Source organism: Anabrus simplex, chromosome 7 (assembly GCF_040414725.1).
Source record: "Anabrus simplex isolate iqAnaSimp1 chromosome 7, ASM4041472v1, whole genome shotgun sequence".
NCBI lineage: Eukaryota > Metazoa > Arthropoda > Insecta > Orthoptera > Tettigoniidae > Anabrus > Anabrus simplex.
The window spans coordinates 304,545,569-304,571,017 of record NC_090271.1 but is presented as its reverse complement, the minus strand read 5'-3'; the positions used below and the strand labels follow the sequence as shown (position 1 = coordinate 304,571,017).

The 25,449-nt window shown below is 38.2% G+C and overlaps 1 protein-coding gene across 1 annotated transcript in view; it reads left to right on the top strand.

Annotated features, from left to right (window-relative positions):
- The window catches only part of LOC136877597 (collagen alpha-5(IV) chain), a 570,940-nt gene that overhangs the window by 529,277 nt on the left and 16,214 nt on the right, over nt 1-25,449 (top strand). Inside the window, exons 29-31 of the mRNA XM_067151761.2 lie at nt 7,426-7,513; nt 12,453-12,623; nt 12,714-12,899. Of these exons, the coding sequence (XP_067007862.2) occupies nt 7,426-7,513; nt 12,453-12,623; nt 12,714-12,899 (445 nt within the window). The remainder of the gene's footprint in view (nt 1-7,425; nt 7,514-12,452; nt 12,624-12,713; nt 12,900-25,449) is intronic.

Below are 25,449 nucleotides of genomic sequence, written 5' to 3'. Positions count from 1 at the left end.
TGGAGGGACCACAAGAAAAAAACGTACGACTCAGGAAAACTGATAATCCAGGAACGAATGAACAATTTGGGTAAACATCACAAAAATGAAATATGTATACTTATAATCTTACAAACTTCCTAAACCAAACCAAACTACATCCCCAATGTGCCTTCCGCCTACCAAGCAACCGCTGCTTGGTCCGAAGGCCTGCAGATTACGAGGTGACGCATGGTCAGTGTGACGAATCCTCTCGACCATTATTCCTGGTTCTCTAGACTGGGGTCGCCATCTCACCATTAAATAGCTCCTCAATTAAAGGTAATCGTAGAATGAGTGAACCTGGAACCAGCCCTCATATCCAGATAAAAATGCCTGACCTGGCCGGGAATCGAACCCGGACCCTCTGGGTGAGAGGCAGGCAAGTTAGATCGTGGGGCTGGCTTCAGACCTTCATTACCGTACACGACTTAAAAATCTCGAAAATTTTCATTCTCTTTTACCGGGAAAACTTTTTCATTTTCCTCTGAAAACTTCTTTCAGTTCAGCAACTTTGATCAGCCAAACTCTTTGAAAAAATCTAATAGGTACCCGTAATGCCAAGCCAAACAACAATTGACCACTAGTAGTTTTTAATTCTCTAATCTAATAAAATAAAGCACATTAGATACAAAAGCGCCCAACATGATGGCGAAAACCCTTTCTTTTTTTTTTTTTTTAATTTTCCATTTTAGTTTGGTCACCAGTATAGGTACTGTTCATAGTCAGTTTCTGAAAATCTTTTACCGTGTAAAACAAGCCTAAATCGACTTTTAAAGGTTATGTTGAACTCGAGAATATACGGTTTTGATTGTAAGTATCGATCCTCAAGTTCTCAGATACATTATATTCAGTTCTGCCCGTCACTAATCACAATCAAATTGGAAAGGGACACTTCCGAAATTACGGTTATTCGCGACCTTGACTTAGTTGGAAAGCGCGCTCGCTATACAAGTCAGTACAACTGCGAAATGATACAGTTTTTATAACATTTTAACACAAAAACGTGAAATTCCCAGTCTTATATTAGGACCAAAACAGTAATAGGCAATCCCAAAACCTCCCATGGCTTTATGTACAGTATGTAAGGTGTAACATCTGTTCTGGTCTCGATAACATAATCGTAATCACAGCAATTATAATAAGAAGTATTTCTTGTCCACCTATTCAATACAAATCACCTTTATTGGTGTTTACACTTTCATACAATTAATTCTTGTAAGGGACATGTTTAAACGTGATAACATAAACAATTAAAATTATCACAATGTCAATTTAAAACCTGCTCTGAAACTATTATTGAATCTTCATCTTAAAAACAGTAGTAATTGTTTTTCTATAAAAACAGCACTAAGGTGAACACCAATCTTACGGAAAGACGAAAATTAAAATGCAACTTAAGTGATGTGGTATTTCCAGAATGTAAGTTAAAATAGAGTGCCCACAAGTTGAATTGTGAAAAGACAATAATCCATATTGCTTTAAATATAACAGACAGGATGCAGAATGTGTGCAGGAGTCAAATGTGGGCTCTAGTTGAAAGATGCTGCTCAACTTGTTTACAGATGTAGGTAGTAAGTTATATTACGCAAATTTGCGAGGTATAGAATGTCATGCATGACCGACTAATTTATGCAGATAGTGGAAACTGTAAAGAAAAAAGGGGAATTTAATACTATAATATTACAAGTGTGCGTGAATTTCCTAACTGACCACATTTAAATGGGAACTTACTTGTTATTATTAAGGCGATAGGTACGTCCTGTTGATTTGGAGTTGCTAACCTGTCTGCCAGTGCAGCTCCTAGTATTGTATTTGTGTGATAGAGGTGGTGGGCAACCTAGAGTGGGAGAGGAGATGGGTGGGTCTTTCTGCGTTATTGCCGGTATAGGATGGGCTCTTTTACGAGTGATGGGAGCTTGTTTAACGTTTGGCGGGGGGTAAAAGGTAATGGTGAACCTGGCAGGGGAGAGGAGATAGGCGGACCCTTATGCATCATTGGCGGTATAGGTGGGGCATTCTTACGAGTGATGGGAGCAAGCTTGACATTTGGAGGAGGGGTATAAGCCTTTATATTTAACAACTGAAACATCTGTTGGATTCCTTTCTGATATGATTTAACAGTATTTAGTAACTTAGGTGTTAATTTGTGTAAAGGACTTCTGACTTCCGTAACATTATTGAGATTTTTATCCTTATTATAATTCTGATCCAAAAGTATGTACAGTGGAACCTTGGATTGTGAGCATAATTCATTCCAGCAACATGCTTGTAATCCAAAGCGCTCGTATATCAAAGCAAGTTTTCCCATAAGAAACAATTGAAATGCAGATGATTCGTCCACAACACAAAAATATTTATTCACTTACCATTTCTGAAACAAAATATAACTTAAAACAAATTAAACTGCACTTTACAATAGAATCATTGTTGGTGTGAGGGAGACGAGAGATGACATCAGAAGAGTTACTATGTAGCACGAATTTCACTAACGGAATCACTACTCTCAGTTGGCTCACTGGAATTGTTTCCTTTTCGTGAAAATTTAACGAGGAACCTGTCCAATGACTGTTGCTTTTGCCTCTTTTTGAGGATTTCATGAAAATGTGACATTGCATTATCATTGAACTGATTCATCGCTCGTACTGCTACAGCCTTAGTTGGGTGGTGTTTTTCTACAAAAATTTTGCACCGTTTCCCACATTTTGCACTTCTCCCGAATCTCAGTTGAAGTGAGAGATTCCATTGACTTTTCCTCCTCCTCTTCCCCGCGCAAGATCTCCACCATAATCTCCTCCTGTTGTTCACAATGCAGGTCCAGCAGTTCATTGGTGGACAGTTCCTGGCTATGTTCTTTCACCAGCTCTCGAATGTCCACGTCATTCACCTCCAACCCCATAGTCTTCCGTAAGGACACAATTTCATCAACAATCGGCGGCTCATTTTCACCAACAATCCCCTTAAAGTCAAGTCCAAGAACACCGTCAGGCCACAGCTTTCCACAAGCAGAAGTGAGAGTTCTCTAGGCGACTCCATCCCAGGCTTTATCGATGATCTTCAGCAGTTCACGATGGGGAAATGATTTCTCCCAAACTCTCGGATGGTAAGGTTTGTTCCTTCAGTTGCTTCGAAGCATCGCTGAAATAGTGCTTTGGTGTATAGCTTCTTGAAGTTCGAAAGGACTTGCTGATCCACAGGCTGGAGTAGTGGAATAGTGTTGGGAGGAAGGAACTTAATCTTAACGAACTTGAATTCCTCCAGTAAGTCATCCTCAAGGCCTCAAGGCCTGGAGGATGGGCAGGAGCATTGTCTATAACCAGCAAGACTTTGAGTGGCAGATTATTTTCTGACAGGTATTTCTTCACTACAGGACCAAAGACCTCATTCATCCATTCAAGAAAGACACAGGGGAGGGGAAAACCTAGGCACACATGATGCTCATATTGCGGAACCTCACTCACTTATCAAGTTACAATTTATTTTAAATGTTTGCTCATCTTGCAAAACACTCGTAGACCAAGTTAATCACATTCCGAGGTTTCACTGTAGAGGCTTTCCAGTTCGTTCAATAGCTTACGTTTTTCCATACTCCTAATTATTGTCAAATCTTTCTCTATGGAAGTAAAATGGTGTCCTGTCTCTTTCATGTGCATACTCATTGCTGAGTATTTATTATGTTTATCTGCATTAAAATACTCCATGTACCTCGTAAAAATGCTTCTTCCAGTTTGTCCGATATAAGAAAACCCGCATTCTGAGCATTTCAATCTATAAACTCCTGATTTCGAGTAACGATGGTTTCCCTGATTAATTTTGCCATGATTAAAAAATATACTTTGATTCGTATTAGAAGTTCTAAAGGCTATGTTCATAAAATGTTTCTTGAACGTATTCATGATTTGGTGAATTATCGGGTTATTATACGTAAATGTGGCATATTTGGTTTTATTAATTCTGTCTGGTATCAGATTGACCACCTCAACTTTAAATCCATACTTTAATGCAGTCTGTATCTATTTAATATATTGTACAAAGGATGTACAAATATCTGATCACTCGCAAAATTAAAACCATAGCAATCAAGAATGTTTATTTGCAACATTAGGTCCAACTATTTTTCTACATATCCGCTCCGATATAGACATTGTGTGTGGTACCAACTTTCCAATACCCTTGTCACGGACTTGTGTTGTTTTCCTTGCATCTTCCCAAAGGGGCATCATTGTCGAACCAAATACAAGCTCGATGCTGCTAATGACTCCACCATTCACACACATATGGGACACTATTTTTAAAGCTTAACTTCGGCCTTTGTCATGAACATTCATGAAAATTCACTGTAGCTGATGTCACTCTTCCCGTACTAGACTCTAATTTTCTCATTCATTATCACCTCAGTCCTGGTTGTTTTCATAAACATCTGGTTGATGTTTGCTTTGCTCGACCCTGTTTTAAAGTTCTCATTGCCCAGACAACAGACAGCCAGTTATTGCATGTTATGCTGCTCTTCAAGAACTTGCACCTTGCTTCATTTAAATGACTGATCTTTGACTTCTTCTGGATTTTAGGATCTTACATCACGCAATGCTAATCCCTATAGTGTTATGGTGCTTCTTGAACTGCTTTTAGTGAAAACTTATCCTTTACTTATTGTTCTCCTATGCATTGTTTTATATTTTTATTTAATCGGCTGATGATGACCCAGAATAGTGGTCAAAACCAGTACCGCTTTTAATCAAATAAGGATGTAAAATTTACATTTCTTATTTTCCTTGTATTGAATAGGTTGAACCACTTTATTTATTGTTTCAATTTAATTTCCTGTAGTATTTCTTAAGGTATCCATAACATTTGTCTTTTTGCGAGGTAGGGGAGTTAACCCTAAGCCCAACCCCCAAATTGGGACCAGGGTATCCCTCTTAGTCGGGATCATCACCTCAGACCTGTCCAGCTTGGGTGGTCCTACCAGGAGTATGTGCTCCCGCTAGCATAGCTCTAAGGATCATTTGAACATGCAAGCCTCCGAACACCCGGCAAAATGTGTTTTGCCTTCGTCAAGGTGGTGGTACCTTCGGGAGGATAATATGATAATACGATACCCTTATCCCTTTTCTCTATGGGGTCGAGTATGAAGTGATACGAATTTTTGTAGGAAGTTTTTACGTCCGTATGCCCTTCCTGACGTCAACCTCATCTGAGGAATTAATGAGATGAAACGAATGACGTGATACTATGAGTAACTAAAACGGATTATATTTAGTTGATATATAAGCCTAAAAGTTGTGTTCACCATTTACTGACTTTTTACATTTAGAAATACTGCCTTCCAACAAAAATAGCCAGTATAGCTCAAATACATTCATTTGGTTAAAGAACAGTGTAGAATGTACAAGTAGTTATAGCTCTTTATGGCCTAGAACTCATGTGTTCACTGCATAAAATTTGAGGTTATCGCATATTGGACCACCCCTTTACATTTTTTCCCACCGAGCTCGATAGCTGCAGTCGCTTAAGTGCGGCCAGTATCCAGTATTCGGGAGATAGTGGGTTCGAACCCCACTGTCGGCAACCCTGAAGATGGTTTTCTGTGGTTTCCCATTTTCACACCAGGCAAATGCTGGGGCTGTACCTTAATTAAGGCCACGGCCGCTTCCTTCCCAGTCTTAGCCCTTTCCTGTCCCATCATCGCCGTAAGACCTGTCTGTGTCAGTGCGACGTAAAGCAAGTAGCAAAACAAAATTTGTCTGTAAAAGTGGGGGAAAAAGGGGTCTAATACGCGAGTAAATGTGGTAACCTTCAGCATTCCCAGTACATCTTGGAGGCTCACCAGTGCGCTATCTATACAGATCACAAATCATTGATCTATGCATTTCAATAACATTGTAACGAACTCCCACATGTGCAATTGAACCAATTATCATTGGAGTTCGTGACAGACATACTGCTCATTGAAGTCAAATCTAATGTGGTGGCAAATGCCCTATTTAATGCTGATGGAATTTACAGCCACGCACTGGATTTTTCTGCCTTGGCAAAATCCCAGGCAGATGTTGGTGAACTTCATGATGTTATTAACAATAAGCTCAGCACTTAGACTGCAGCCAGTCCATATCCCAGAAACCAGTATAGAACTTTTTTGTGATTCCTCCACAAACTGATCAACACGTTTCATTACCGCACCATACCACTGACAAGCTTTCACCTCACTTCAATATCTGTGTCAGCCAGGCACCACAGCTACCACCCATCTGGTATCAGAACGCTATATGTAGCCATTCATGTATATGGGTGTAAGCCTGCCAGGTTTGCTAACACAGTAAGATTACCCGTCATAACATTGCTCCATTTGGTGATATCTCTATGCCTTCTGCACTCTTCCGACATGTGCGGATGTTATTAGCCCACTTCCACCTACTGGAAATTACTGATATTGTTTGGCCGCTGTATGGATTTCACACTTCGGATCACCTGCTCATTGTACAATCGACCAAGACAGACAGTTCGAATCACAGCCCTTCTGTAACACAGGGGTTCTCGCAACCACATACCAGCCCTGCTACCATTCTTAAATTTCTGGCAGAACCAGGAATGGAACCTGGGCCACCAAGGATGGCAGCTAATAGTGCTAACCATTACATTACAGAGGCGGACAGTGCAAGTGAAATAAGTTAATATCATCAACATGAACATGTATAAAGCAAAGGGTGATATACATAAAGCTGAAAATTACAGGCCAGTCAGTTTGACATGCATTGCAGGTAAGCTCTGGGAAAGCATTCTTTCTGATTGTATTAGACATGTTTGTGAAATTAATCACTGGTCTTATAGAAGGCAGTTTGGATTTAGGAAAGGTTATTCCACTGGAAGCTCAACTTGTAGGATTCCAGCAAGATATAGCAGATATCTTGGATTCAGGAGGTCAAATGGACTGTATCACGATTGACCTATCTAAGGCATTTGATATGGTAGATCATGGGAGACTGCTGGGAAAAATGAGTGCAATTGGACTAGAAAAAGGAGTGACCAAATGGCTTGCTATATTTCTAGAAAATAGATCTCAGAGAATTAGAGTAGGCAAAGCTTTATCTGACCCTGTAATAATCAAGAGGGGAATTCCTAACGGCAGTATTATTGGACCTTTATATTTTCTTATATATATCAATGATATGATTAGAGAAGTGTAATCAGAGATAAGGATTTTTGCAGATGATGTTATTCTGTACAGAGTAATAAATAAGTTACAAGATTGTGGGCAACTGCAACATGACCTCAATAATGTTGTGGGATGATGAGTTATGATTCTACTTTTTATTGGTAGAATCGCAATGCTGATTAGTTGTATGAAATGTGATTGTCTTATGTAAAGCCTTTCTTTGTATATTCTAATAGAATTTTAATGTCTGATAGGGTTTCAAAGGAGAAAGAGGAGACCCTGTACCATTTCACATGATACTCAAAGGACAACCTGGGGACCAAGGACTACCTGGATTAGCTGGTAAGTGAAGTCCTATATTCTAATTTTAGTTTTTTAATTTTCTAATAGATAAAGAAAAATCTACACTATTTTTAAATGGTAAAGATACAATAAGAGCATTTGAACCAACAACCAGCTGTGCTATGCTTTACCTGTTGGCAACATGACAGCTATTTGCTGAGTTCAATACATGGGAGGAATGTGTACATATGTCCTTGTTAGTGAGCAAATATCTGTCAAAAGATGCATTTGTGAGGTTTTTTGTACATTAAATCATGAAATCTAAAATCTAGTGACTCGGTATATGTTTACTACTATACAATGTGTGGTGTTTTTTTTTACTCAGTCAGCCTGTCAATTCCAAACATAATTTAAGAAAGATTTTTGGGTGTAAAAGTTCCAAGTCATACCTTTCTCTCTCTCTTTATTTTTTTTTTTTTTTACAGCAAAGGGTACCTTGATTAAATGACAGTCTTCCCGTGTGAGCAATCAACGATCCTAGCTTAAATTCTATGTGCCTTGGTACAATATAATAAAGTTTTATCTGTTATAAAGATAAGGTACAGAGCATCCAAGAGCAGATCCTCTGTGAGGCTACAGTTTCCATTGCCAACAAGTGGTATTCTTGTATGTTGAATGAGTGGGGGTTTTATTGACTGCTGTTGAGATCAGCTTACCAACCATATAAAAAGTAAATTACAAGGTTCCATCTCATCAACTATAGTCAGTTTAGCTTCGATTCTTACTTCGAGCATAAACGTCTTCCGTGACACAATGTCTTCAAAACAACTCAATAAGAGAAAATGCAAAGTTTTGGGACAAGATGATGAACCAATGGCCGTTGACTGTGGCGAGGAAGAACAGACTGTACCTTCATCCTGTATTCCTCTACAAACTGTACTTGAATCTACAGAAACTTTCATACAGTCTATGGAGCGAGGAAAGATCATAGGTGTAAGGGGTGATCAAAAATTTCCATTCAACGGCCATAAGGTCCTGAATCGGGATACCAATCAGGCAAAATCGCCGTGAGCATTGAGGCGCTCATCCTTGAAGGGTCAATGCTTCCTGTCAGACAAGGGCATGCAGCAGGTGGTTACAGACTTCTTCACGCAGCAGGACACAGTGTTTTACCACATGGAAATCTTCAACCTGGTGCACCGCCCGCTTGCTGTCCGTAATGGATGAGGCTGGCCTACCAGATTGACTGGCGTCTTGTGTCAAAATGCAACCTGCACAGAACTTGGTGCACCATTCCACAATGGTTTTCGACAGACATGCTGCCTCATACACAGTCTTCATTTTCCGATGGATGTCCACCAGTGTTTTTCCTTTGACAGCCAAGAAGAGAATAACAGCACGTTGGTCCTGTTTGGACGCATTTGATAAAACATCACCATAGTTCACGAGGCCGCATTTAACGCACGCACCTCAGCATGACACAACTGCCCACTAATCCCTTTGCCTACAAGTCGTGCTTATATACCTTCCTCGGAGTCCCATTATGTTGCATGTCCACTGCAGCAACACCCTCAAATGGAAACTTTTGATCACGCCTTATAAAAATATGGTAGGAACAAGTCAAAGGATGGATAATTGAGGTTCTACTGTAATTGAACTAAAAGTTTTCATTTTTCAGCTCATGATACATATAACCCAATGCTACTTGAGGTGCTGTCCGGTGGTACGCAATGGGTTTAATGCATACAATTTTGAAACGTGAATAAAATCTTAAAAAGATAAACTCAAGTCTCTCTTTAATATGACTCTCTGTTATTACAAATAATGAACTTATGGCTGTCAACATGACCCAAGCCAACCTTATCTATACAAGTACAGGGCTGGAGGAAAGAGGAAATCCTGGCTATACTTGTATTCTCCATGAATAAATTTTACGGATTTTCAAACTTCACTCCATTTCCAGAAGCATGACAAATAGAACAACATTTGACAGTCTTCTCAATTTTAAAGTATTCCTCCAGCCAACCAATAGTTATGATAAATATGGTTGGACCCAAACCTGTTATGACTAGATTTGTCCAAGATTGAAGCTATGAACATTTTAAACATAGATTTTCATTGCATTCGTTGATTGTATTTTATCTCAAATTATTTATGTATCACTGTTATTGTATGTCTTTCAACTTTGTGTTATTTTAGCTGATAATGACCTCTAGGCTAGGTTGAAACATGTCCTATGTAGCTTTTTAGAGAAACCATTTATCAAATGGCAAACTTGTATTGAACAGGTGGACTTTATAAATTAAATTCTTTTAGAATTTTATCTTACTCTTTATTATATCTATTCTATTTACTTTTTTGAAATTACATTAACAAAGAATATTATTACTTTTCTGAATATGTTTCAGTCTTTAAAATTTTGTTTACAATGTAGGTATTAGTGGTACTTCAGACAAGAAGGTTGGGAAACAGTGCCTTAAGGCATCAATGATGGATATCCATTCAGGAGTTATCACACAATTTATATTTATATATTTAATTAACAAGACATGTTACTTAGAGGAATAATTTTATTTTTACCAAGATTCTGGGATTATGATTTCCCTCTCAGTAGGGGTGGTAGAATAACATCCATGGTATACCCTGACTGTCGGGAGCATAGGTTGCCGAACATAGGGCCCTTAGCTGAGTCTTGGCATTGCTTCTACTTACTTGTGACAGGCTCCTCACTTTCATCTATCCTATCCGCCGACCCCCCCCCCCCCCCCCCCGGTCAACTCTTGTTCTTTTCCGATGCCAACGATATTCATTTTCACACCATTCCTGGTCCTTGTCTTTCTTTGGCTGAAACCTTCATTTTTTGAAGTACTGGACCCATTCCATTTTTTCCCTCTGATTAGTATTAATAGAGGAGTTGTCTCGTTGTACTTCTCTTGAAACAGTAATCACCAACACCACCATTCTGGAATTATGATCTAAGGAAGAGCTAAAAGCTCAAGGTTATACAACATGCCAAACTGCTGCAATTTTGTGTTTCTTACAGAATAATTTGTCTTTCCTGGTGAGACCTAGTGTTCACAGTGCTCTCTGTCATCTGGTATGGGCTAGAACAAATTTGTTACTTTCATTGACGTGTCTTGGTCTCATCCATGGTTTTCACAACATGAAGGTAACTGAACTATGATTGATTCTAGTGATGTCCTTCCTTATGCAGCCAGTCGCTGCTATGAATGGTGTGAAAAATGTTGCTCACAGTGTCGGTTGGTGCATGGATTGCAGTGAGCTTAGCAGACTAATGTGTGATAGCAACTTCTGGCTTTATGAGAAAAGCAACGGGAAACTATATCACTCATTTCCCTTCTACACCTCTTCAGTGATGCCTCAGCTGTCTATGATAGCTGATGGCAGAGCTGTTGAGGATCCAACCAGCCTTCGGGCTGAGTACTCAACAAATCAAAATCACTTTATTTGCAAATGAGTTGTTTACCTCAGTGGCAAATGATACACAAAAATAGATTATTATCAAGCAGTAAATTTTAAATTAAAAAAAGAAGAAATTTTTCTAAAATACAGTACTGTCCAATTTACACTAACAATTTTTCTATTAAACACACAGCTCATCCTTAATAAATGTATATTATTTACAAAATTCTGTGGCTTGATTCTAAAAGGGCCAATGTCATTTTTTATCGAAATTGAAATATTAACTGATACAAACGTGTTTTATCCTGGCTTGCAACATGTTAAAAGGGCCAATGTCTCTGTTAAGTACTAAATGAACAGTTAACGTTTAATTAAATAAGCCCTTGCCAGTAATGTTAGATTACCAATAAAGATTAGAGACCTGGCAATTTTTAAAGAATATGATAGAAAAAATTAGCGTTTAATAAGGTGACTTCCATAAAGAAAGTATAAAGTTATTTAAATTTAGTTGTCAAAAAAAAATAATTGGAAAACTATAAGCAAAACTTCAAATGCTCATAGCTCAAAAACAGGTTTTTTGACATTGGCCCTTTTAGAACCAAGCCACAGAATTTTACTCATAATATCTTCTGTATTTACACACATAATGAACTCCTATACAGTATGTAGAATCACTTCAGATAATACAGGGACATTATTTTATCTATTCGGGGGATTGTCGCTCGCCCGGTCAGCTGCACTGGGAGCCTGTCTCCCGCCAAGTATTTTGCCTAAATGCGGCCAGCGCTTGCCCGGCACTGAGTCATAGAGTATTTTCGCACAAGATTTCCTGTGCTTTATGAAGGTATTATGTATATGCACATGCTCACATAATGAAAATGGTATTGAAACAACACACTGAGCACTAAACACATGAACACTTGACTAAACTGAACCTTACATTGATAAAGCTCTCAGTAGACTTCTAAGGAGAGGAACTTGTGGCATCGAGAAGCGCATTACAGCAAAGTGCTTGGCGGGAAACAGGCTTGCAGGTCGGGTGACTGGGTGAACGACAATCCCCTAAATAGATTAAAAAATTCTTTGTTCTATACAACTGCTATAAAATTTAAATTTAAATTACTTTTCTTTTTCTTTTTTAACCTAACATGCATAACAATCCGCTGCTTGTTAACCAGAGCCCCTTTTGCCACCTCTTTTCAGAGTTTCTGAAGGGCTTTCACAGCTACTGTAACGGTTCAAGGGCCCTTGAAGTCCCTGCTGTACTTCACCTCTACAGACGGTCCCCTACTTCGGCTGTTCAATCTCCATAGATAAGGGGATGGAATTAATTTATTCATAAAAATTCTTTGTATACAATAACCTGCACAGGTTGAATGCCTTCTAACATTTCTTACACTAATACATGTAGAATATTATAATAGGATTCAACGTCTTCCTACCAATGGCAAGCAACACATATTTCACAGTAAATGTGGACTAATATCATACATTCTATCAATAGAACTGAGACAATATTTTTTGTATGAAGTTATATTTCAGAGTAATACTATTGTATTCTTTCTTTTTTGTTCAGGTTTCCCTGGTCTTCAGGGATTCATGGGAAAGCCAGGATTGGATGGTCTTCCTGGATTTCCTGGAGAGCCTGGGCTGCTGGGAAGAACAGGTTTGCCAGGCCTTCAAGGAGCAAAAGGCGCTATAGGATTCACTGGAAGAGATGGAAATCGTGGGCCCAAGGGTCTGCCTGGTATGTGGGCATACAAATATTCTTCCAGATCATTACTTTTCTGTGTTCTATAGTCCATACTTTAGCTAATGTCTTAACTCTCTGACATAGGTTTTCCTGGCCCTGTGGGTGATAATGCTCCACCTGGCCCAGAACCAAAGAGCCGAGGTTTCTTCTTTACTCGGCATTCTCAGAGTGAACTCACACCGGCTTGTCCAGCAAATACAGTCAGGATGTGGGATGGATATTCACTACTTCATTTCATGGGCAATGCTAAAGCTCATGGACAGGACTTAGGTAAGTGATTTTAAACCCATGCCAATAAATGCTGTAAAATACAAAGAATAATGTAGTATGGCCTCCAGAGATGCCCTGATGCAAGTCTTTTGACCTGGACATCCATGAGTATGGGGCCCCCCTAGGATGAAATCTAATGTTAAGGACAACACAAACAACGAGTCCCTGTGCTGCCAAAGGAATGAATGTTAAAATGAATGTTAAAATCTCCGATCTAGCTGGAATTGAACCTGTGACCACTTGGACCAAAGGCTAGTATGCTGATCAGTGAGCTATGGAGCCAGATGCCCTCAAATAATTTTGTACCTTTAAGTGTGGATCAAAATCTTTATTTGGAAATATATCTCTTCTCACCAAATATATAATCTAACTAGCAAATGTACCCATGCTTCGCTACGGTATTCTACATTGTGTACAGATATTGAAGTAAATTACTGTACATGCATGCATTGAATAAGATTTTTTTATTTGTATGCCACTTAGCGTTATCCAGAAACAGCACGGGGAGGTTCTCATACGTTGTTTCCAGTATAAAGTGCGAGTTGCGGAGTTGTGATGATAACGGCAGGCTCACTTGCCTACTACCATTCACAATAGAGTAAGAAAGTTTTCATTATAATTGGAGGTTCCATTACCTACTGCGCGGTCACAATCGATTTTGGGAGTTTTCGTTACAATGGCAGGTGCCGTTTCCTACTTCCAGACAGATTACAGTTGAGAAGTTTTTATTATAAAATCAGGCACCTTCCCTACTGCCAGTCAAAATTGAGTTGTGCTGTTATCATTATAATTACAGGCCCCTTTCCTTAATGGCAGTCACACCGAGTTGGTGAGTTTCCATTATAATACCAAGGCCATTATACCTAATGCTGTGGCCGATGACCTTCGATGTTAGGCTCCTTTAAACAACAAGCATCATCATCATCATCATCATCATCATCATCATCATGTCTAACGCCAGCCACATTTTAGATTGGTAAATTTGTTTATAATGGTGGGCGCACTTGCCTACTCCCAAACACAATCGGTTAGGGGAGTTTTGAACCAAATTACATGCTCCCTTGACTTCTGACAGTCAAATCGAGAAGTGAATTTTTATTTACAATGGTAGTCCCTCATTACTAATGCTAGCTAGATACAAAGGAGTTGGAAAAGGATCCCATTCCTACTGCCAGTCAAATTCCGTGGGGAGAGTAATGATTACAATAGCAAAGGCCCTTCTGCTGAGAGTCACTATTGATTATTATGGCAAACACACTCTTTCTACATCGCTACACATCGACTTCAATGAATATATATAGATCAGCATACAAAGTATATGCATGTTTACAATATTGCAAACCTTCATTTACAGATTAATTGCTGCTAAACGATACATCATATCGGATTTTACTCTAAGACGCCTCATTTGGCGGTCTAAATGGCTGTTCTTTAGATATTTTCTCCTGTCTCATCTATTTATGGGTGAAATTAAGTTAGAAACATTGAACAGAGTGAAATTTGGGTAAGGTTTTCTCACAGTGCACTACTTTTGGGTACTAATATGACAGCTACAAACAGAGAAATTAGCTCGCGTATGGATACTGGGTGGGCCATGCTCGTGTAGAATTAGATGATTCTACCTTTCGTATAAGTGATTCGAACTATGAATTATACATGTACAAAGAGCAAAATGTAGGTATAATCGAGAAATAGAGACAAATCTAACATATAAGGAATAGAGATACGACGAAACGTCATAGGACCAAAGTTGTAGATCACTCCAATTTGAACTGAGATTGTGCCATCCGTTTTGTGAAACAACTTATGGTTTAGCTGCGAAATACCTCGAAACAAAGGTCTGCACCGTCATTAAAATTGCTTTAATATTCCGATATTATTTGGGGGTAAAAAATTAAAAAATTTATTAAGATCTTGGAAGCTTTCCGTCAATTACAGGTTAAGACATATAACTTCGCCAAGTTTTAATTTTCTAGCTTGTCTGGCAGATTGTGCCTCAATCATGATTGTCATTATTACACTTGAAACAGATAGCTGTACGAAAATTTAGCCAAACAGGTCAATGTACAGACACCCGGTTGTTACAAATTTATTTATATAGATGAGGAATCTGAAACTGTAGCTAACAAATATGCAGACTGTCATTATTACACTTGAAACAGATAGCTGTACGAAAATTTAGCCAAAAAGGTCAGTGTACAGACACACGGTTGTTACGAATTTATTTATATAGATGAGGAATCTGCTATACGTAAAAACTGATTTTGGGCTATGTACGCTGGACTTGAGCTGCAAAACAGACTGTTCATGATATCTCCATTATTAATCCTCCTACTGAAAAAGAGTTACATGAGAAAAAAGATTTACAAATGGATTTCCATCAAGGTTGGTCGATTTCCAGTCAGATTGGTCTTTTAAATATTGTGGGAGAGTAAAATCATTCTTTTCGTTCCCTATTAACCTCCAGTCCATTCCGGGAATTTGATATGGTATGGACCTAAAAACTTACATTTCGACAGGTGGATGCTAAATATGAAGTTTGGTTGAAATATCTCCAGTAGTTTTCAAGTTATAGGAAATATGCTTTACATGCACCCACTCTTGAGTTAAGTCCGGTGAGACTTGTACCAAAAACTGGTCTGTAAATGATATCTCCCTTATTAATCCTCATATCAAAATGATGCACATGAGAAAAAAGTTTAGAAATTGATTTCCATTAAGGCAGGTAGATTTTCATTAAGTTTGGTTCTGTATATTTTGTGCGAGTGCAAAAATCACAGTTTCAGTTTTGTATAAACCCCCAGTCAGTTCAGGGATTTAGTAATATATTGGCCCTAAAACCTACCCAAAGACAGGTGGATTCTAAATATGAATTTTGGTAGAATTATATCCAGTATGAACATTAAAATAATAATAATAGTTAACACCAACTTTCCAATACTTATCTTTCCTTATATTTAGGAAATAAACATTACAACAGGCATTGTAAGATGGGACATGTTTTGCTTAACTGTCATAAGCATCATCAGCAGAAATAAATAGCCTAAAGTTAGGTCGGGGCCCCGAACCTAGTGTCCTTAAAAATATATGGTACCGTAAGAATCAACATTTATATTTAGAAAATCAAATAGGCTTAAAACTAGCGTGAAAAAAACATAGAATGTTACAACATGGCTAAGAGAAAAACACACAGTCGTGTTGAAACAGAGGATAAAAACAGAAGTACAATACAGAGCTGGTAGTGAAATGATTAAAATCATTAGAGTATCATTGCTACCAGTCAGTCAATCAGAATGTTCAAACATGAAACAAGAGTGAAAATATATAAGAGTGTTTGTCATGGCTAAGTGAAAAAAAAACACGTAATTGTGTTGCCAGAGGTTAAAAACATAAGGTACAACACAGAGCTGGCAGTGTAATAATCAAACTCATAGCTACCAGTCAGTTTATAAGAATGTTCATACATAACAAAAAATGATGAATATATTCTTTTGATGAAGAAATAATTAAATCTTACTCTTGTATAGATACGTGAGACAGGCAAGAGAAATCACATATTGTAGCAGACATGGAGTAGTAACACTTCAAATAGGATTGATCACACCTGAAGCCACTTATAAGGTAGAGGTCAATATCCACTTCATCCAAAACAATGGTTAAAGCTGAATAACAGGTGTCTTCATTTTTATTGGGAGTTCAAGATCAAAACGGAAAAAATAAGATGCCAAGTGCGTAAACTGAAATCTCTTATGTTGGATGAGCATTGACTGGAGACATTAGCCGTTCGAGGGGGTCTGTTAAACGTATGCCCATTGCTGCGTGTGTTGTATCTGTGTGCATGCTTAAACGGCTAATGTCTCCAGTCAATGCTCATCCAACATAAGAGATTTCAGTTCATGCACTTGGCATCTTATTTTTTCCGTTTTGATCTTGAACTCCCAGTAAAAATGAAGACACCTGTTATTCAGGTTTAACCATTGTTTTGGATGAAGTGGATATTGGCCTCTACCTTATAAGTGGCTTCAGGTGTGATCAATCCTGTTTGAAGTGTTACTACTCCATGTCTGCTACAATATGTGATTTCTCTTGCCCGTCTCACGTATCTATACATGAGTGAGATTTAATTATTTCTTTATCAAAAGATTATATTAATCATTTTTTGTTATGTATGAACATTCTTATAAACTGACTGGTAGCTATGAGTTTGATTATTACACTGCCAGCTCTGTGTTGTACCTTATGTTTTTAACCTCTGGCAACACAATTACGTGTTTTTTTTCACTTAGCCATGACGAACACACTTATATATTTTCACTCTTGTTTCATGTTTGAACATTCTGATTGACTGACTGGTAGCAACGATATCCTAATGATTTTAATCATTTCACTACCAGCTCTGTATTGTACTTCTGTTTTTATCCTCTGTTTTAACACAATTGTGTGTTTTTCTCCTAGCCATGTTGTAACATTCTATGTTTTTTTTTCACACTAGTTTTAAGTCTATTTGATTTTCTAAATGTAAATGTTGATTCTTAGGGTGCCATATATTTTTAAGGACACTAGGTTCGGGGCCCCGACCTTTAGGCTAAGATTTATTTCGGCTAATGATGCTTACGACAGTTAAGCGAAACATGTCCCATCTTACAATGCCTGTTGTAATGTTTATTTCCTAAATATAAGGAAAGATAAGTATTGGAAAGTTGGTGTTAACTATTATTCTTATTTTAATGTTCATAATCTGATGTCCAATACGGTCTACAATGAGATTTATTACTTGTAATTATATCCAGTAGTTTTTGAGTTATAGACAAACAAACAGAAAAGGAGACACTGAAGCTAAAAAAATATGCAGATGGTTATTATTACACCTGAAATGGATAACTGTACAGAAATTTTGCCAAAATAGTCAAGGTACAGACACACGATCATTACGATTTTTTTATATAGAAGATAAACACCATTACTTAAGCTACTGTATCATCATGGGCTTATTGCATGAAAAAAATTTGTGAGTACAGTCCTAAATAAAGAAATAAAACTCAAACCACCCCGAATTATATCTTTACAAACATTAAAGACTGGTATCTTGAAAGTAAGATTGGAACATACACAACAGAGGGAACATCTTCCTTCTCTTCAGCTCTGTTCTTTTAAATCAGCTTACATGAGTTCATTTTTATTTGCTAGCTTCAACAGGGAGGCATGCCTCCTTTTTCATCAAACATCCTCTTGTGGGAAGTATAGACCCAGGATAAAGTTGATTTCATAGGCTTTATATAGGTAGCAGAAGGCAAGGAACACAAGACAAATGCAGACTGAAAAGAGAAACCTAATGGGTTTATATTTGTACTCTCAGATTTTTTTTTCATTACATGATTATACCTTTATTTAGTTCTGATTTACTGAATTTTACCAACTTCTTCCCAAGACACCATCTTGACATTCTTGTCTATGTAAATTCTCTGTTTTGATAAACATATATCCAAATAATGTAAAACAAGTGTAAAATGTAATGCAATGTAAAACAAGTGAATAAGTCGAAACCTTTAGCTTTTATTTTACATTATATTGCTCTTCAATATGGAATAATACGAAATTTATTATCTATGATTATATCCAAATACTTGTTGCATCATGCAGTACTAAATTCTAGAACATTATTAATAAATACACTTTGTTCATAATAAATTTCTATTTTATTGTATACAGATATCATTGATTATGGGAAACACATGGTTCAGGAAGAAAGAATACTAGGTATAAGTAGGGAGATAGAATAACTAACCTTTGAATTTATTTATTTAATTGTATGGTGATCACATAGGATAGGTAAAACTACAAAACTACACATGAAAGTCTGCATTCTGCAGCCATCCAATGGCATCAGAGGTGCAAATGAACAGGTCATTAGCACTTCCAAGGTAGGAACACAGAGGGCAGCTTTCATTTTCTTCTCTTCCAGACCACAGTTGCACACTGCTGAGCTGATCCAGCTCCACAACCGTGTTCAGTTCTAAGCCTGCTGAGGCTGCATCAGAGCTTTCTTGGGAGGTCAAAACCCTTTGGCTTCTTTGCAGGACCCAGAGAGTGATCAGGTGATCCCAACCACTCATCCTTCCAGTTTTGATTTAAATAAAACTCATCCTCAATGAGTGTGCCTGCAGTGACACAGGCTGATTTTCTTGATCAAAGTTGTCTGACTGAAGATATATCAATATTGTTAAGTATAACAGCCATGCTTAAGAAAACATTTGGATATCATGAATCAGGGATAACAAAGAATGCTTAAGGGAGGAGCAAAAGTAAATTCTGACCTTACATATCTATCGTAGAGATCGTGCTGGTGCTGATACTGGTCTGTCCCCATGCAGGTGTGGACATCTGCTTGACTTTGTTGAAGAAGCTAGGGAGTTAGACACTTATTTTTTAATCTTAAAATTTCTTATTCTTCCTGGTCTTAATCCCAGTTTATTGGGGTTAGCATCTGGTATGGATTTGGTGCAGTTTCATGGCTGGGTGCCCTTCCTGGTGCCAACTCTATGTGGAGGAATGTATTTGCATGTTTCTGTGGTGGTTAGTAGTGTAGTATGTGAAGAGAAGTACACTGAGACAAACAGAAACACCCAGTCCCCAGACTAGAAGAATTAACCATACACAGTTAAAATCCTAAGCCCGGCCGGGAATCGAACCCGAGACCAGTCTGCTGACCATTCAACAGAGAAGCCAGACTACTCTTGCCATTTCTCTGGATTGCACGTATTCTGGTTCTTGACACACTGGTCCATCATAGTATTCAAACTACTGTATTTAATCCATGCTATGGAGGTGCTGATAGGAATAGGGAATTTACAGCTGTGAATCAGATTCCTTTCCTCCATTTACGTGAACCACTTACTTGGCCGTCCTGGTGTGATAGCTTGTAATAGCTGTTTGCAGGAAGGAGATAATAAGGTACGTAATAGTTATACAAGAATCACCTTTACATCACATGTTGCCAAAATACTAGGAAGAATAATTCCAGAAAGAGTAGAAATGCAAATACACGAAGATCAGTTTGGTTTTAGAAATGGAAGTTCAGCAGTTGAATTTTAGTAAGTTTTTTTTTTCTTTACGTCGCACTGGCACAGATATGTCTTACAGCAACGATGGCATAGGAAAGGCCTAGGAATTTGAAGGAAGCGGCCATGGCCTTAATTAAGGTACAGCCCCGGCATTTGCCTGGTATGAAAATGGGAAACAACGGAAAACCATCTTCAGGGCTGCCAACAGTGGGGCTCGAACCCACTATCTCCCAATTACTGGATATTGGCCGCACTTAAGCGACTGCAGCTATCGAGCTCGGTGTTAGTAAGTTTGGTACAGAAAGATACTGAAAATAAAAATGGTACAAGCAATGCATTTTAATATAATATTGTTATTGGTTTTTTACGTTCTACTAACTAATTTTATGGTTTTGGGGACACCAAGGTGCCAGAATTTTCCTGCAAGAGTTATTTTACATGCCAATACAATTACCGAAACAAGACTAACATATTTGAGCACATTCATATACTACCAGACTGAGCTGGGATCAAACCTGCAAGTTAGGCTCAGAAGACTAGCGCTCTACCATCTGAACCACTTGGCCTGGAAATGCATTTTAAATGCTGTAGTTGAATCAAGACACAAATATGCAAAACAAGACAGTTGGAAATTTAAATCAGACCAAGACAGAGAAGTCACTTTTACCATCTGTAATAATGATGGATGAAAACAGTGATGCTGCAAATGAAGCTTCAGCAATGAACCAACCTGTAAATTATAATGTGATTTAGGAAATTATAACAGGTTCAAGAACTAACAAAAATATTCAACAAGAGGGAAGATCATGTGGTTGACAAAGGACAAGAGAGCTATATCAGAGACAAAAATCTCAAGACAGGATATGGAAAGCTGCTGTGGGAGAGACCTTGAGAGGGTTTTCTGTCACAGAATGTGGAATAAAGATACAGACCAATAAAAGATTAAGGTATAATGTTCATGGTTAGTATGGTAGTCTATTACAACATGTGGTTGAGACCTGGCAAGTAACAAAGGAAAATTAAAATTGAATATATCTTTCAGAAATGAAAAATCTAAGAAAAGAGAGAGATATAGTAAAGATGAGTTATAAAATGTAAAAAAAATAGACTGAGATGGTTTGAACATAATTTGTCAAGCATATGAATGTAGAAAGAATGCCAAAATAAACAGTAGAATCACAAATAGGGTCAAGGAAGACCCAGATTATAAGCAATTGTCTGAGTTAGGAACAGCAATGGAGCCGAGTGAAGCCTGAGAAGGGTTGGAGAGTTACATTAAAATGAGGAGGAACTGCAGATGTCTGGACATGTGGGAATGATGATGATAATTCTTTGTTAGCAATGAGGAAAGACAGTATAAGAGGATCACTTTATAAGTCACGGCAACTGTATTATATCTTCCAATAAAGCAGCAGCAATGTAAATCCATTATATCCATTGAATTCCACTGCATTGTGCTCCTCAGTGCTAGCACCAAATGCTTTTGGGTTTAGGAGCGAATAACAAAGAATAATGGAAAGATAATTAAATAGAAATCATTGTCTTTTTATGCACACAAATCGTGCACATCTGCAAGTCCTGTTGTAAAATTCGGAACATGTCAACACAGAAATACCCATGTACATAGATAATTTCTGAACAGTATTTGTTTTCTGTTAAGCACTTTTCGATAATGGTCACTGACACCTGTGTGACTGTTCAACAGTTACTATGGGCCAATTGCAGAAACGATGACTAGTTTTAAGCCTTAGACAACGTCTACCTAAAGAACGTCTAAATCGAACACGATTTTCCACTGCATAAACAATGTTCAGCCGTTGTTTAACTAGACATTGTTTAAAGTTTCAATGTTGGTTTGAAAATAAAGATAGAAGTATCTTTCATGTAGCTCTTTGCTTGTCTCAACCAATGAAATTCGTCGGTGCACGCACCGAACGCCAGTCAGCTGTTTGTCTTCCTACACATTACTGAAATATGGCTAAGCATGAGCATGATTTGCCCACAGATAAGAATATCACTTTTGGTGGAAATTAAATTTCACAATAGTATCGACACTAAAGCGACAAGCCACCATACGGGGAAGTGTAGCTTTGATTATAGCGTTGGTACGGTGAGTGTAATTTACTTGTAAATAGCTTCGACGAAGGGAAGATGAAACAATAGTAAAGTGTAACTGAATGTGTTGAACGGGCCATATAGATGTAGCTTGTAGTCTGGAGATCGTAGGTTTGAAAAACATCATCGGCAGCCCTGAAGATTGTTTTCCATAGTTTCCCTATTTTTACACCAGGCAAATACTAGGGCTGTTATTATGGCCACGGCTCTTTTTCCCCAGTCCTCCTCTTTAAACAATAATTACCATGATCACCACCACTTGCCTTTTCCTATCTCATAGTTGCCAAAAACTTATCTGAATTAGTGTGACAATTCTATATATATAAATAAAAACCACATACAACCTACTTTTTAGTTTTCACTATTATGTGTGCTTACTTGGCAGTAAATAAAAGTGAATCCCTCCCAGTTGATGTCTGACAATTGGGACAAGTAAGTCTGACATGTATGTAGTCAAAGTGACCTATAATTCCATGAATATTACCCCATGTATAATAAAATATATCGGTTGCCAAGAATTGTATTCAAGTTGACAGTTACTGGATTGCCCTTTGTCAGTCTCAAGAAACAAGTCTCTTTAAAAACAAAATCTTATTTTAAGCTCTACCTCCCTGTACATTTCAAATGAATTACTGTGATTCCACAGCGGGCAACCTACAAAGAAGCCGTTGGACTAACCTTTCTTCCTGGAATCATCTCAACATGATAATACAAATTACATTGTTTAACCGTAGACATCGTCTAAACACCGTTTCTGTAATCAGCCCTATTTGTTTATATTTGAAGGCCTCAGCAGTTTGATATCGCAAAGAACCGCAGTTTCCACATATGATCGCTGTTCAACCTTGGAGCAAGTTTTTAACTAGTGACCACTGTACACCGGCACATTCAGTAGAAAGGGACACTGGGTTCACACGTTTGGAGGACATACCACGGTTGCTGTCTTCTGTTTATCTTGTGTTTAAAGTCAAGTTGTTAGTATGATCATACACCTCCCTTGCCAAGAATGAACTACATTTTAATCCTTTGTCAGCTACGTGCTGCCCACCTGGTGGCCATGATCATTATGGTCTGACTCCTTCCATTTTGAGAATGTTGTCTGGCAGGGTAGGAGAGGTAGTCTCGTACAATTTCTTATTATTAGATTGCATATCAAAAGCCTGCGTTCAATTCCAGACCCTTCCATTGTATTCATATGGTGAGGTGGTGATTATTATTTTTAAGTGGAAGTTCAACTAGGCAACCATCCTCCATTAATACTAATCAGAGAATAAAAATGGAAAGGGTCCGACACTTTGAAAAATGAAGGTATCAGTCAAAGAAAGGCAAGGGCTACGAAGGGTGTGAAAATGAAAGACTTCCTAGGCCATGGAAACCTAATACCGTTGGGGTCAGAAAAAAACAAGAGTTGACCAAGGGAGGTCAGATGGGATTAATGAAAGTGAGGATCCTGGTACAAGTAAGTGGAAAAAATGAAAGACTCCCTAGGCCATGGAAACCTAATACCGTTGGGGTCAGAAAAAAACAAGAGTTGACCAAGGGAGGTCAGATGGGATTAATGAAAGTGAGGATCCTGGCACAAGTAAGTGGAAAAAATTCCAGGACTCGGCTAAAGGCCCTGTGATCACCAACACAAGCTCCAAAGTTAAAGAGCCCCTGGGCCCCTTTTAGTTGCCTCTTACAACAGGCAGGGGATGCTGTGAATATTATTCTACTGCCCCCACCCACAGGGGGATTCATATGGAGAGAGGGCATATGGACGTTGTTGATGGTGATTCTTCCATTGGATGAAAATGTTAAGCACTGAGCAGACCCCTTAAGGTTATTTGAAAGGAGCAGAATATGTGCTAACACCAGGTTTCACCCTCTCCCTACCTCATTATCATAATCATCCCACATCCAGATGCACAGGTTTGGGCATCAAGTAGAAACACTTTCATCAGGGCTTTCCGGAGGCCATATGACATCAATCAAGCTACCTCATTTGATCAAAGATAGAGCAGCATCAACTACCTAGCTAGAAACTGTATAGGAGTTGTGATTGTGCTGCTGTCTGGCAGTGAAAGTGTAACTCCTCTGGACAGTTCCTAAGGCTGATTGCACCACCAAAAATTTGTAGCACAGAGTTAGTCGATGTCTAAAAAATGGTCAAAAATCTTGTAACTTAATTTGGATCAAAACTCATGATCTTGAGGAGGAAACTTTATCATTGATCCACCAAGGCAGATACAGTATTGGGTAATATAGTATCATTTTAGTTTTGTATTAAAACATTTACTTGACATAATATGTTCAATGACCACATTTTTTACTTATTTTATAAAATTAAAATTATATCCTTCTTGAGTTTGATTCTTTTGGAAAAACAAATAAACCCATATTGTATACGTTAAGATCTTTGTTAAATTTAATGCCTGATAATGAACCCAGTCAAATACTCAGAACAGTTTTGGTCACAAATAATTGGTTTAATGTCTCTAAACATATTACCAAGTCGGAGGTTACAGAAATATTGTTTCAAGATGGGAGGACATATTATTAAGTTAATGATCTCAATATTTCCTAATACACATATTTTTTTAAAAATTTATGGTAATGAGGAAATAAATATGAAGGCTGTTGTGTTGGATAACATTTTGAAAATACACTAATGAGCAACCGAATTAGAGATAGCTGACATTTAGGTGAAATGGCGATGTGGATGGCCCGCTGAATGTAATAGTTTGGCATGGCGTGTGACTGAAGTGTCTTCAGACCTCGTACTGGCCGTGTCAGTAATAGTTGGGCATGGAATGAGTAAGACTATCTCTGCACATTTGATGATGCTTCTTGTTTAAAGGGGCCTAACATCTAGGTCATTGGCTTGAACTCTGCACATTTGATCGTGGCCAGATTGTCAGGGTCAGACTTGCAGGTTATTCCATCTCTGAATTCATGCAAGCACTAGTCTATCCAAGAATCATTGCATCACGAGTGTACTGTGAGTTCTTGATTAGAGCAAAACAATTGCCGTCAAGGTCAACAGCTGTGATGTACAATGTGTTGATGACATCGGTCGTAGGTGCCTAGCTCAGATGGTAAGAGTGGGCATACGGTCCACAGTGCAGCAGATCTCTAGTGAATTCAATGCTGAATAACAACAGAGTGTGATTAACCATACCCCCAGACCATCATCTTAAAATGGGGTAACGAAGCTGCCATCTCATTAGTCTACCTGCGCTCACCATCCATCGCAAGCCACAAAGATGAACATGGGCAAAGTATCATCACCATTGAACTCCCAAAGCCTGGACAGATGATTCGAGGAACCAGACAGTACACGCTGATGGTATGGTATAAATGTGTTGCAAGAAGTTTAGGTCTGTGGTGCAGCT